The sequence below is a fragment of the Panthera leo genome, chromosome B1 (assembly GCF_018350215.1).
Source record: "Panthera leo isolate Ple1 chromosome B1, P.leo_Ple1_pat1.1, whole genome shotgun sequence".
In the NCBI taxonomy this organism is placed as follows: Eukaryota; Metazoa; Chordata; class Mammalia; order Carnivora; family Felidae; genus Panthera; species Panthera leo.
The window spans coordinates 50,104,601-50,120,002 of record NC_056682.1 but is presented as its reverse complement, the minus strand read 5'-3'; the positions used below and the strand labels follow the sequence as shown (position 1 = coordinate 50,120,002).

At 41.6% G+C, this 15,402-nt stretch overlaps 1 protein-coding gene across 1 annotated transcript in view; it reads right to left on the bottom strand.

Moving 5' to 3' along the window:
- Positions 1-4,474: 4,474 nt before the first annotated feature.
- Positions 4,475-15,402, bottom strand: part of EXTL3 (exostosin like glycosyltransferase 3) — a 74,113-nt gene continuing 63,185 nt past the window's right edge. Inside the window, exons 6-7 of the mRNA XM_042934958.1 lie at positions 12,140-12,268; positions 4,475-5,044 (exon numbers count right to left, since the gene is read on the bottom strand). Of these exons, the coding sequence (XP_042790892.1) occupies positions 4,835-5,044; positions 12,140-12,268 (339 nt within the window). The 3' untranslated portion in view covers positions 4,475-4,834. The remainder of the gene's footprint in view (positions 5,045-12,139; positions 12,269-15,402) is intronic.

Here is a 15,402-nt window from a genome sequence, read left to right as displayed (position 1 = left end):
AATGTTCTGTATCTTGATTGGGGGGTAGGGTTACACAGGTGGATGCATTTGTCAAAACTCAAGAGAATGTACACTAAGATCTGAGTGCTTCAGTGTGTAAATTTAGTATTTAAATTTTACATGGAACACACAGAAACTAACACTGACCTCCAGTTAATGACATGTGTGCTTATATATTTGGAAGGAAGTGTACTAATGTAATTCACTTAGAAATGTACCAGAAATAGGATGAATAAAAAGATGAATAGGGGCACCTGGGTGGCTCAGTTGGTTGAGTGTCCAGCTTCAGCTCCAGGTCATGATCTCACCGTTCATGGGTTTGAGCCCCACATCAGGCTCTGTGCTGATAGCTAAGAGCCTGGAACCTGCTTCAAATTCTGTGTCTCTCCCTCTCTCTGCCCCTCCCTTGCTCATACTCTCTCTCTCTCAAAAATGAATAAACATCAAAATAATAGAAATAAAGGATGAATAGAGGGACGAATAGCTGGATGGAGCAATAAATAGATAGCTATAAAGCAAGTATAGTAAAATAATTGTTAGGTATACAAGTTTATACCATAAAAATTATACTTAATTTTTCATAATGAAATATTGAGACCAATAGTTTAAATAAATCCTAACAGGACAACCCTGCAATATGAGGATTGTAATTTCACAAAATACGAAGACAAATTGAGAAAGAGAAAACAACTGGCTGAATTAAGAGTTAACTGGAATTTAAATAAAAACTTGAAAAACTTGAAAACAAGCATGCATACATACATACATACATCAGTCAGTCAAGAAACAGGTGAAATTAAGTAACAAACCAGGCTTGCCCACCTTACTTTAATGGTCTCTTCTGGAACCCGTTCTGTGTCTTTTAACTCTTCTTGGCATGCTCTCTCGTCTTCCTTTGTCAATGAAGATTAAAGAATAAAAACTTGTCAACCATTACGGGCCAGGCTTCCTTTCACTATCTGATAATACCACATTAGCTCTAGTCCAAAAACGCTAGGATACTGGTTACTATTCAGCTTGTTGCCAGCTAGGATTCCTAGGTGACCCTCTTTGGATTTGTCAAATCAGTATTATCAAAAAGCTATTCAGCACTCAGGATGTGCTCAGTTCTCAAGAGACTTCCAATGTGGCATGGGTTGCAGAGCTGGAAGCCATCAGGTGTGCGGTGCGGTGACGGGCAGGTCAAGCTGCCGAAACAGGAGATGGGGCAGGGGCAAGCAGTGGTGTCGAGGAAGGGAAGACTTCCTGAAGCCAGTGCTTCAACTGCCTTGAACAATGAGTTGGGATTAAGACAAATGGAATGCAGAAAGAGCTGCTGAGAAATTCTCAGCGCGTTACCCCAGTAATCATTCATCTGTGCTGCATGCCAAACAGCAGACTCCTTGCATTTATTAACTCTCAGCAGATCTTTGAGATTTAAACGCACTAGCCCCCAGCATCACAACACACTTAATTACCATGAAAAAAGGAAGGAGGTAGAATGTGGCAAATGCCATCCTCTATCCCAGTCAATTCAGTTAAAGGACACCCAAATTCCTTTCAATGTAATCAAATGGCTAATCCCAGAAATGGACCCAGGCGAGGCTGCCCACATCCACGTGTGTTTACAGCATCACCCAGGTTCAAGTGCGAAGGCTGCACCAAGACCAAACCACACAGCCCATGGCCTTCTGCTGGCAGGGGCCCCAGCTGTGGCTCCCTGGAATCAGGTAGGCACCTTCTCTTGGGTCACTCTTCCGTTCCTGCAGAGGAAAATCACAAAGGACCTCCAGGCTGCTTGAGTTAAAGTCTCCATTTATTTTTTTCTTTTTTTACAAAAATCCAACATAAGACCATTGTGCTCATGACTGGAAAAAGGGTGGGGCGGATGGACACGGCCTGGACATCAAAGAGCTTCCCCCTTCAACATATCATCATTTCAAAGCGGGAGCTCCCTGAGCACACACACAGGCAGCTCCTGCACAGACCACTCCACCTGCCAACACAGGACCCCGGTGACCACGAGCCGGCCCGGCCTGAGGAGCAGTCCGCACCAGACAGACAACCACTGCCAGGAGTGCAAAGGCTCAAGACAGACTGATGAGCACCTTGGGGAGGCTCTCACTTAGGTGAATGTCCCTCATGGTGAAAAGCAACTGGCTACCTGGGGACAAGGATGTCCGGGGCCCTGGGTGCAAAGACTAGGCAACAAGGTGTTACCTACAGACAGCTGGGGAAACCCATGTGAGCGGTTTTCATCTTCCAAATGAGTCACAGTTACATGGTAGAGATGACATCTGTGTTTCCCAAGGTGACCGATCAGCATCAAAGGCATTTGAAGCATGGAGCTGGGCCTCCCCCTAACCCAGCTTACAAAAAGCAGCAGCCACTCACTCTCCAGTAGCACCTAACAAGCAACATAAAAGGTCTGACTGCCCCACCTCTTGCTACTGAGGAGAGTCCCTTAAGAACATGGCCAGTGTCCACCAGGGCCTGCTGTTCGGAGTCCTTCAGGTTAGTGTTCCATTCAAGTCAAAATAGTGCTCGCCTTGTCAGGGGCTCTGACATCCTAGCCCTTCTGCAGTGTGCTTTGATGTCATCCATAATCTCAGACCACTCAGCTACTCCTGGATCCACCAAGAGCATTCAGGGACCAAAAAACCTGGCTCCAACATATGGGGGTCCTAACACAGACTGCTCTTTTCTCACCAGGTCCCACTAAAAGTCAGTTTATGAGTTCCTCACATTAAAATAAACAAGATAAAAATAGCAGCCACATATATAGCTCAAAACACCACACTCTTTGGCTCCCCGGAGGGAAGAAGGCTACCGCTAAAAAGGATAAAGTCAGGAATCAAGAAAAGGGTAGTTAGAAAGCTAGGATGCAGGGAGTCTGGACCCCTTTGCTGGGTTGCTGAGAAGCTGAATTGAATTTCCTGGGTAGCTGCCTCTGTGGAAGAGCCAGTGGGATGCCAGTGGGAACCTCTGGACGACACAAGTCCCAGGCGCAGCCCTGGTCTTGTCTGCCAAGAAGGAGAGGTCCCTTAGGTCCAGCTAGCCCTCCAGCTGGATGGGATCTATACGGGACAGAGTCTGGCTTTGAAATGATATTTGAAGAGACCCACTGATACAGACATGTCAGAGGAGAACGTGCCCCCAAGAAATAGAAGCACAGGGTGTCAAGGTCTGGGGAAGACGGAACTGGCTTAAGGCATGTGCATGACCAGGACAGACCTGAGCTTTTGTCCAGCTGTAGGAAACCACCTATATTCAACTTCACTGAAAGAAAGTGGGGTCCAGAAAAATGGTACAAGCCATGGGCTAAATCCCTGCCAAATGCCTCTAATACCCTCTTCCATTCCCCTACTGCCACTACCACCAAAAACAAAAAACAAAAAACAAACAAACAAAAAAAAAACCAATAGCTTATTTCCATTTCAGCCCAAGGAATAGAAATGTAAACCTGGAGTGAAAGTGGTAATGTGGGTACAAATGCCTGTGAAATCTCAGGCTGGACTGGAGCCTAACTTAACAAATTAGATCTTCCTATCGTTCTGGCACATACCAAACCTCAAGGGGTCCTGGAACCAACCTGGCATTGGGGATCTAAAAACTACAGGTAACATAGGGCACAGGTCCAGACAAAGGCGGAGGGGAAGGTGAATTTCACCAAGGTATTTATCCCAAGGCAGGCGCCTTGCTGTAAGACTTCCCGGCCAGCCGGGTGGGGATCCGCAAAGGATGCTCACTCATTCTACGCCAGAGAGAGGAGGCCAACCCGCAAACCACTGCAGATCACACCTGGAAGTGCCTGCCAGTTCTCTGTTCTCTTACACAAGAGATAACTTTCAGGAAAGCCTGAAGCCAAAGCACAACATGTGTTTTAAAAGGAGGGCTGAACAAAAAGAGCCATCTGGGAGAGCTGTCTTCAGGTCTCACTCCTTCCTCATTCTTCTTTCCAACAGGGGAGAGAATGGGGGCGCAGGGACAAGTTCTGGGACAGCACGGCCTAATGATGAATCCTTGAAACCACTGAATCCAGCACAGGGAAGCTCCGCTGTTCCCAGAGGTGCAGGTCCTCCCCACGGACTCAAGCAACAGGAAGACGCGAGTTCCAGATCGCCGGGTGGCAACAGATGGGGGAAGGAACAAACCGACACGGCTTATCTCGTCCAGGCCCCACAGGAGGGCCAAGCCTGGCCTTTTTGTTTCTGCACAATGATGCCCTGGGGAGTGTGGAGATGATCCTTAAGGATGAGCTAGATACCATGAGGCCAGGATCCGTCTCCACCAACATACAGAACATCAGAAGACCTGATGGGTCCCTCACTTTGTGAAACAGGCAGAAATTTCAAACTCCCCCCCCCACCCAAATATATATATATATATGTATATGTATGTGAGAGTGTGTGTGTGCATCTATATACATATATACACACATATATATGTATATATACACACACATATATATAAATAAGCCTTGAATGGCAAATCTGAAACTTTTTCCTTTTAAATAATAATAATAGCTGTTACTGAATTTAAAAATCACAAACCAGCTGTCCTGGGCTTATGAACTGCGTGAGTGACTCTCCGGAGTCCCCATGGTCCTCAGTGTAAGCTATCAGTCAGTGCCCTGTATAGGGAACCCCGGTGTCCTTGGACCAGGGTTCCAGGCCCAGTGTGGCCGACTTTAAGAGAAAGAAGGCTATTTCCTTTCCATTCTTCCTGCCACCTCTCCCAGCAGAGGGCGTGGGCCACCCACCCAGCGGATGTCCCTGAGGTCCTTCAATGTCTAGGAACCTTAGGAGCCATCTCCCCCTCTCTGCTCATCCTCTCCCTAAAACTTGCAATGCCCCTAGATGAACTTGAAGCACTTGGTCTTGTCGTGGGGCAGGCGGGTTTTGAAGAGCACAGAGTCCACCCTGAATTGAGTGTACAGCAGGGGCATATAGCCATACACCTTGACAAAAAAGTTGATACATTTGTGCCGCTCATGAAAGTGGGAATCATCGTGTGACAGGGCCTGAGGGCATCCTGGGCATCGGAAAGTCCACCGAGAGGTCACCTGGGAATAGGGAAGAAAGAGCAAACAGAGTGAGAATCGCAGGTGCTAGTACAACAGAAATCCTGCAGCTTAACCAATCCGATGCTTCCAATTTCCCAGGGAAGACAGTGACCCTGGGTGGCCACATTCACCCACAGAGCACGTCAGGAGCCACAGCCCAGGCTTTCTTTCTGTCACATATGTATCTATATCATTGAAAAGGGTGCTCTTTCCAAATAACCTGAACTGTAGAGACCAAAAGCCTTATAATGTTTAGTATTACTTGTCTCAGTAACTCCACCTCTAGTATTTATCTTGGTTGCACAGCAAGACGTAGGTATGAGATGGTTCATTTCATCAATGTTTTGCAATAGCAAGATAATAGAAAAGTACCCATCAAAAGAGGACTATTTAAATAATTATAAAATACTACACATCCATTAAAAAGAGGCTTAGGGGGACACCTGGGTGGCTCAGTCAGTTAAGTCAGACTTCGGCTCAGGTCATGATCTCCCAGCACACATGAGTTCGAGCCCGGCAACAGGCTCTGTGCTGACAGCTCAGAGCCTGGAGTCTGCTTCAGATTCTGTGTCTCCCTCTCTCTCTGCCCCTCGCCCGCTCCCACTTTATCTCTCTCTCTCAAAAATAAACATTAAAAAAATGTTTACAAAAAAAGAGGTTTAGGAAAATTATAAAGGCATGGAAAAGTGGTTATACAGCAGTAGTTACGATGATGCCCGGGAAATTTCAAGAAATTAGAAAAGCATAATAAATAATTTAACAGCTTCAAGATCAGCAATGTGGCAGACCAAATGACATAAGAACACCCTCAGCACAGAGTACCTGAAAATTCAGTATGAACTATATACACCATCTCTTTAAATGTATGGCCAAGCTCATAATGAAAGAAAGGAGATGAAATGTCAGGAAAGAAGTGAAATCCTCAGAGGCCAAAATAATGAAAAAGTCTGAATCCAATGAGATAGCCAGGAGCTTTGGATTTTAACGGGCTGGGGAGGCAAGAGCTACAAAACCTTACTGGAGACTTTTTTACACACCAGGACCCAGTGGAAGGCTGCATGGGTTGGAGGCAGCTCCACAGAAAGCTGTTTTCTTCCCAGTCTTAGCTCTAAGTGGAAGAGGAAACATCACCTGTGAGAATGTATAACCAACCACATGCTAGCCCTCACACACCTGAGTTATGTTACCTGTGTGTCCTGAAAAGCCCCAAGATGCTAATTTAGCTTCAACAGGTCTCAAGGTATTGACCCCAGGTGCATGGAAGAAGCAAATCCTCTCTGGTATAAATGCACCCCTCCTTCCTACAAATGCCGTAAGTAAAATCTCAAAGAATAGGATTTCACAATCAAAAGTCACACACAAGAAAAGGGAATGAGCCACATGAGGGAAAATCTGCAGAAACAAACAACAGAATTAGACTCCAAAACCCTGTAAAATCACAAAACCCAAAACCCTGCAAAAATGCAGGATTATCAGATGGTTACTAGGACAATAAATGTGTATTCGTGCAAGGAAATTTTGCAAGATTACTTAAGGTTTGATAAAGAAAAAAGGGATTATCAAAACAGTCCTAGAGACTATGAAAAAGAACCAAAGAGAATAGGAATGAAAAGCATACTGAATTCAATCAATGGATGGGTGTGAAGAGGTCAGTGATGAAAAGTATAATAAAATTATTATAAATAGAAAATATCAACTAAAAGCTTTAAAAAATACGAAAGCAAGACTGAGAGACATGGAGAGGAGATATTGTATGACTCCATTTATATAAAGTTCAAAAAAGGCAAAGCTGATCCTGCAACAGAAAAAAAAGACCCTGACTCACTACCATTCCCTGGCTGAACTCTCAGGCCTGCTAAGAGCTGCTCCCGCCCACCCCTGCCTGTGGGAGCCGGGCCTCTCTTCGCCCTGCCCTGCCTCCAGGGCGGGTGGTATGGGAGAATGACTAAGGAACAAGGAGAAAAATGCTCAACCTCTCTAATAATCAGGCAAGTGTAAATTAAGACAATGGGATACACTTTATACCTATCAAGTAGGCAAAAATGAAAGTTTAACAGTACCAAATGTTAATAAAGATGTGTAGGAACTGCAACTATTATACAGTGTGGGTGAGAATATCCATTGGTACATCTGTTTTGAAGATAGTTTGGCATAATCAAGTATAACCGAAGGTACATGTAGCCATGACCCAGCAGAAGAGGAATGAACAGGGTGATACACGGATCTACTCCATTTGTTTCTTTTTTAAAAAAGGAAGAAAAATATATAATCTGACACAAATAGGGCAAAATGTCAATATTTGGCAAAACTGCTGGGTACGGATGTTTGTTATATTCTTCCCTTTTTAAAAACATTTCATTCACATATTGTAAACCAGTAGTAAATAGCAAGCGTTCCATATATATATATATGTGTGTGTGTGTGTGTGTGTGTGTGTATATATATATATATATAATAAGCACTTTATTCATATATGTACAGATGTATCTGATTCTCTGCCTTTGACAGGCCCAACGGTTCTTCACTCCTTTTCACGTGAGTGATAAAACACAAGCCTCTGGAAGGATGAAATTAACAGCATCCCAGCCAAGGGAGTTCCAGTGACACCTTACATGCTTGCCACTCTCATTTTTAGTTCCCCCTTCCTGTCTTATAATAAGCCCAACTATACAGTGAAAGAAAAGTCTGTTACATAAACACTAAAAACATGTTATTTTTAGGTTACCTAGTCCACAATACTGCCAGAACCAGAAAATTTACTGTGAACTTTTTAAAAAGCAGACTACAAAAAAGTACATATTTAAAAAAAAATAAAAATAAAAAGGCTACCACCACAGAGAACGAAAAAAAAAAAAATGCCAAAAGGCTTGAGTAATTTTTATTTATGAACAGATATTTTAACAAATAATTTAAAAATTATTATTACTAATATAAATTGAGGGAAGAAATTAAGCTTAAATGACCCATCCCATAATTTTTAGCTAACAAGTAAACATCACATATAGCCAATCATAGCTGTCAGCGCACAAGTCTCCATAGTTGAACCGGGTGAGCAGTGGTCAGTGCTCCGAGGTGCTGCTCACCACACAGCCAAAAGTCTGAGGGGGTCAGGACTTCTACAGAGGTGGTCCCTTGGTCCCTGTAAAGGAGCCCACCAGGCCCCCCCACTTCCCAGTTCTCACAGGATCCTTGTTGTGTACAGGAAGTAGTGAGTTACCACTTTTTCCACCATCCTCACTGAAACAGGAGATGGGCATCAAGAATTCATCAAAAGGGGCGCCTGGGTTGCTTAAGTGTCTGACTTCAGTTCAGGCCATGATCTCATGGTTCATGAGATCAAGCCCCTTGTTAGCCTCTGTGCTGGTATCTCAGAGCCTGGAGCCTGCTTCGGATTCTGTCTCCCTCTCTCTCTGCCCCTCCCCCACTCATTCTCCCTCCCTTCCTCCCTCCCTCCCTCTCTCTCTCTGTCTCTCTCTCTGTCTCTCAAAAATAAACATTAAAAAAAAAAAAAAAAAAGGATTCGTCAAGAGAAGGATATTATCAAACAGCATCTATATCCAGTATTCTAGTCTGTTCTCCCTATACCTGAAAATCTTCCTCCTCATCCCAGACACCATCTAACCACAGAGAAGCCCCTAACCCTGCAAATGATCCCATTTGACACAAAAAGATATTTTATGCTGTTCTCACTTAAAGCAGTGGTTTCTAATTATGTGCCCCACCAGTAAAAATAAATTTGAGACAGCAACCCCGGTACATTTATAAAATACATTTCTATACATTTTGGGATATGTATTTATATATTATAAAACACTGTATTATGTAACAAAACAAAGGAATTTAGAAACATGAAGCAACAGCTGTAGTATAAAATGAAGTTTGAACTTTTAACACTTAACCAATACTATAGATTATATTTTATGTGGGAACATTCAGTCCAAGAGAAGTATTAGTGTCAGGCATAGTAACAGAAAGGAAAGCCCTTCAACAGATGGTGAGACTCTTTTATTACTAGAGAATTAAGATACGTACTTATGCTTTCTACCTCTACTTCCTTATCACTCTCTACTTCCTTTTTAATTCCTGCTGGGCTTTTAAATCCTTTATTTTTTTTTAATGTTTATTTATTTATTTTTGAGAGAGAGTGCGTGTGTGTGTAAGTGGAGCAGAGAGAGAGGGAGACAGAGAATCCCAAGTAGGTTCCTGCTGTCAGTGCAGAGACCCACATGGGGCTTGAACTCATGAACTGTGAGATCGTGACCTGAGCTGAAGTCAGATGCTTAACCAACTGAACCACCCAGGTGCCCCTTAAGCCCTTTATTCTGAATGAAGCTTATTTACATTCTAGATCTTCTCCTCCTTGAATGAAAACAGTACATTTTTCAAAGCAATAATATGAAACTAATTCCTTTTTCTTTATTTAGTCAATATTGTTAAAATATTAACATTTTATTAGTATTTATTATACTTTTCGTGGGGGTGGGGGAGAGAGCACAAGCAGGGAAGAGGGGCGGAGGGAAGGGGTGAGAGGGGGAGAGAGGGAGAGGGAGAGGGAGAGGGAGAGAGAGAGAGAGAATGAGAATCTCAAGCAGGCGTCACAGTCAGCACAGAGCCTGACGAGAAGCTGGATCCCATGACCCTGAGTTCATGACCTGAGTCAAAATCAAGAGTCGGATGCTCAAATGACTGAGCCACCCAGGAGCACCTACAATATTAACATTTTTCAAAGAACACTGCTAATCGTATAAAACAGTCATACCTGCTTAATCATAACAAGGGAGAGAATATAGTTTGATAGTGAAAATTTGAAGTAGTTAAAGGGAAAAAAAGAATTACTATTTTAGAACATAAAATAGCACATATACCTAATACTATTAAAATTAGGTAAATTAGGGGCGCCTGGGTGGCTTAGTCGATTAAGCAGCCGACTTAGGCTCAGGTCATGATCTCGCGGTCCGTGAGTTCGAGCCCCACATCGGGCTCTGTGCTGACAGCTCAGAGCCTGGAGCCTGTTTCAGATTCTGTGTCTCCCTCTCTCTGACCCTCCCCTCTTCATGCTCTGTCTCTCTCTGTTTCAAAAATAAATAAACATTAAAAAATTTTTTAAAAAAAATTAGGTAAATTAATTGAAATATTTAGCTCAAACTGGTTCTATACTATTAAGTAAATCACTGGACTCAGAATTTGAAGGAATTAATTTAAGAATTTGAAGACATTCTTAATTTATTGACTTTTGACTTAAAAAAGTCATCCTAATCTTGAACTCTTCTTATATTCTCACAGAACTGTGAAAATTCACAGAGAATACTTATTTTTCAAGTTTTTACTTGGTAAGGATCATGTATACCAAGTGCAAATTATTTGTGTCTAACTCTCTACACTGAAGAGATGGTTTGGCTCATGAAACACTGGCCTAATATGGTAGACAAACACGCTTTAATAAGGATGAAAAATTCATCATGTCTGTGAGTGCTTCAGGTGACTGATGATATTATTAGGTACCTAATCACTCAGATACTTTAAATTTTCATGGATAATGTCTTCTGATCTACTAGGGAAGTATAAATAGAAGCATACATCTTGGATGAAGTTTAGTCCCTGGTCACATAAGAAAGGATGAAGAAAGAAAAGAAAATTGCACCAATCATTAATTTCTGAGAACCCTGTCTCTTTAGCTTAACGTTTATAAGGAAGTTTGCTTTTTATCTAACATCACATAAAATGAAAACAAAGATTTTCATTTAATATTTAATTAGTATCTATCACTGCACCTGGGAAACATACTATACTTTTATATAAGTAATTGTAATGACTATTATTCACAGTTTAAAAAAAATTTTTGGTGCATTGTTTTGCTAATTATTTTCTTGTGAGGCTTTAGCAGAAGGCCCAGGAATAGGAAAAAACTATGGAGTAATCCGGAGTTAAGTTATAATGCTGAGCCATACTTGGGAAAAGGTTTGATTAGGCATAAATGAATGCATAAGGCCTCCGATTGCTTTTCTTTCTTTCCTTTTATGCTTTGTTGCATGGACCCAAGGTCCTCTGTTTACCACTCTGCTACCACTACAGATATGACTGGAGTATCATTAGCATATGCTGGTGGTTACTTCGTCTACAACTTACCTTCAAAATATAAGAGGAATGAAATATCCGCCCAATTATTATTAATTAATACGTGAAGGTAAACTTATTTTATAAAATTAAATAATATGCCTTTTTAACAATAAAGACAACAGGATCTTAATCAGCTTTTTAATTTTTAACCTCAAGGACAGCAGGTGTGAATCCATAACACAAATACTGACAGAATAGTTATAAATACTATTAGTTTGAACTGACAAACAGGTTCTCAAATATTAACTGCTGCAAGGTCCTTACGAGGCCGACCCTCATCCCTACCAGAAGAGCTTTCACTTGTCTGAACCTGCGATGATGACATAAAAGGTTATGTAACCAGTCTCTCTGTGCACAGAGTATTAAGTTATTATATTCTGGTCAAATCTATTCACTAACTCAAAGACAAAAACAGAATTCAAATTTCTAGAATCCAGAAGGTACTGATGATTTGTTTTTGAGTAAATGCCTTTCATAGCACTACTTATGTGCCAGGAACTATTCTTAGAGCTTTACGTATGTTAACACAGAAACCTTACATTTTTTATGCCATGGATCTATGGAAAAGTTAGTAACTACCATAATTTCAAAGCAATGGTGAACATAAATAATACTTCAAGATGCAGCAACAAATGTAATGTGATATGAAAATATCTGTCAGTTCTATTGGTGACAAATCAGTTACTGTAAATACTCTTAGGAACTGTAGCATGTTTGATAACTGATGGAAATGCTAACTCCAGTTAGAGATTAGTGAAAATTAAAGATGTAACATTTTCCCCATCCAAGTTCCAAACCCTCCAAGTTCTGTCCATTTATGCCTTAGCGGCAGAGAGCCCCTGTATGAACAACTCACTTAACTCTGCAACAACTGCAGATGAGGACTCTGAGGTACGGTTCATTACCTATTGCACTACCGCAAAATAAGTGACTGAAGTATACATGCACCCCCAGTTCCAGAAGTACTGGCACCCTCACCTTGATGGGGGGTTTCCGAGTGATGTGGGAGACAAGGAAGTTCATGGCAATGTCCTCACAGTTGATGTATTCATCCACCATATCTCGGATGGCCTGGGGCATCACGTAAGAATACAGGTAGGCATAATACTGTCAGGGGTAGAAAAAGAATCACATACTCTGTTAGAGGCCACAGTTCTTTGGCTTTCAGCAAAAACATACATGGATCTAGGAGCTGTTAGGAAGTGTAGTGGGGGTGGGAGGGCTGGGTGTGACAATCATTAGTGGAATCGCTACTGGCATTTATTTAGGGGGTTGTGGCCAAGGATGCTAAACATCCTACAAGGCAGATCTTCTGCAATAATAAATAATTTTCCCGTCCAAATCGCCATTATCACCCCCCTTTGAGGATCAAAAGTTCATTTTACAACAATATAAAGATTTTTTCAAATTAGGTCAGACAGTGGCTCAGTTGAACATTCTGTGACAATGACAATAAGGGATAAGTGAGGGGGAAAGCCTGGTTATTGAGCCATAAAACATCCAATCCCTCAGTTCCTCTACATATGGATTCTAGAATCTGATTATTTCTCAACCATTGCCATAGGCTACTCCCTGCTCCAAGCCACCATCATCTCTTGCCTGGATTATTCATACTGTCCCTAAACAGTTTCCCTGCTGTCATATTTTCTTCCCTACAGTCCGTTCTATGCACAGCAGGGTGATCATGTTCAAACACAAGTCCAACTTAACATGCCAGTCCAAAACCCTTCAACAGCTTTTCATTTCACTCAGAGTAAAAACCTACTTTCTTTCTTTTTTTTTTAATGTTTTATTTTATTTTTGAGAGAGAGTGACAGAGTGAGAGCAGGGGAAGGGCAGAGAGAGAGGGAGACACAGAATCTGAAGCAGGCTCCAGGCTCCGAGCTGTCAGCACAGAGCCTGACACGGGGCTCAAACCCACGAACCACAAGATCATGACCCGAGCTGAAGTCAGATGCTTAACAGAATGAACTACCCAGGCGCCCCGAAGTCTACATTCTGAAAATTGTCCTGAAAGGCCCACAAAATGGTGTGCGAAAGCTGGCTCACACCTGCTAATGAATGTCAATTGCTAACCAAGAATTTTGAGACTGTTTAGGAATTCTGTGAGCGTGTTATGAAAAATAGCCATTATTAAAAATATAATCACATAAACTTAAAATTAAATAAGTTATATTAAAACCAATAAATACCTAAAGCACATCACTTAATTAGCTTACTATTATTTATTACATTTTACTGTTATCTTGAGGTTGTTTATATCTACCATATCTGGATGGTGAAAATACTATATAATGGTGCAGAACTGCCCATCCCTTCCTAACTTCAAGTTCAGTGACTCATGTCTATAGCTTGAAATCAGTCGCAGCAAGAATACTTATACCACAGAAAAGGACAAATGCTATAAAACAAGGCAATTATTAATTATGATGTGTTGCAATGTGCTAATGATGAATGAATAGGTAAGGTGCCCAATAAAACGGATTTATATATTTTATTACCTTAAATAGTTAGAATCTATGTAGTGAAATAATGATAATAAAATTTTTGTACCACATAGTGGTTTGCTGGTTATCTTACGGCAAAGTACTTAAGTGAACTTAAAAGATGAATTATACATTTTTCTCTTACAGAAAGAGGATTAAAACTTGCCGACTCTTTATTTTTTTTTAAGTGTTATTTATTTTGAGAGAGAGAGAGAGAAAGAGAGAGCAAGCGAGGTGCACAGTGACAGGGAGAGAGAGAATCCCAAGCAGGCTCTTTGATGTTAATGCCGAGCCCGAAGTAGGGCTTGATCTCACAAAATAAAAGATCCTGACCTGAGCCAAAATCAAGAGTGGGATGCTTAACTGACTGAGCCACCCAAGTGCCTGTCGACCCTTTAAATGGACAGTGGCTGCCATTAGTGTGCAAATGAGAACATAGGTAGAGAACATAATCCATATCCTCAACAAGGGAAGGTGACATGAAAACAAGAAGAAAGAACTGCATTCTTTTAAAAATATGGAGAAGAGAATAGCCAAAGTAATTTTGAAGAAGAAGACCAAAGCAGGAGGCATCACAATCCCAGACTTTAGCCTCTACTACAAAGCTGTAATCATCAAGACAGGATGGTATTGGCACAAAAACAGACACATAGACCAATGGAATAAAATAGAAACCCCAGAACTAGACCCACAAATGTATGGCCAACTAATCTTTGACAAAGCAGGAAAGAATATCCAATGGAAAAAAGACAGTCTCTTTAACAAATGGTGCTGGGAGAACTGGATAGCAACATGCAGAAGATTGAAACTAGACCACTTTCTCACACCATTCACAAAAATAAACTCAAAATAGATAAAGGACCTGAATGTGAGACAGGAAACCATCAAAACCCTAGAGGAGAAAGCAGGAAAAGACCTCTCTGACCTCAGCCATAGCAATTTCTTACTTGACACATCCCCAAAGGCAAGGGAATTAAAAGCAAAAATGAACTACTGGGACCTTATGAAGATAAAAAGCTTCTGCACAGCAAAGGAAACAACCAACAAAACTAAAAGGCAACCAACGGAATGGGAAAAGATATTTACAAATGACATATCGGACAAAGGGCTAGGATCCAAAATCTATAAAGAGCTCACCAAACTCCACACCCAAAAAACAAATAACCCAGTGAAGAAATGGGCAGAAAACATGAATAGACACTTCTCTAAAGAAGACATCCAGATGGCCAACAGGCACGTGAAAAGATGCTCAACGTCGCTCCTCATCAGGGAAATACAAATCAAAACCACACTCAGATATCACCTCACGCCAGTCAGAGTGGCCAAAATGAACAAATCAGGAGACTATAGATGCTGGCAAGGATGTGGAGAAACGAGAACCCTCTTGCACTGTTGGTGGGAATGCAAATTGGTGCAGCCGCTCTGGAAAGCAGTGTGGAGGTTCCTCAGAAAATTAAAAATAGACCTACCCTATGACCCAGCAATAGCACTGCTAGGAATTTACCCAAGGGATACAGGAGTACTGATGCATAGGGGCACTTGTACCCCAATGTTTATAGCAGCACTCTCAACAATAGCCAAATTATAGAAAGAGCCTAAATGTCCATCAACTGATGAATGGATAAAAAAATTGTGGTTTATATACACAATGGAGTACTACGTGGCAATGAGAAAGAATGAAATATGGCCCTTTGTAGCAACATGGATGGAACTGGAGAGTGTTATGCTAAGTGAAATAAGCCATACAGAGAAAGA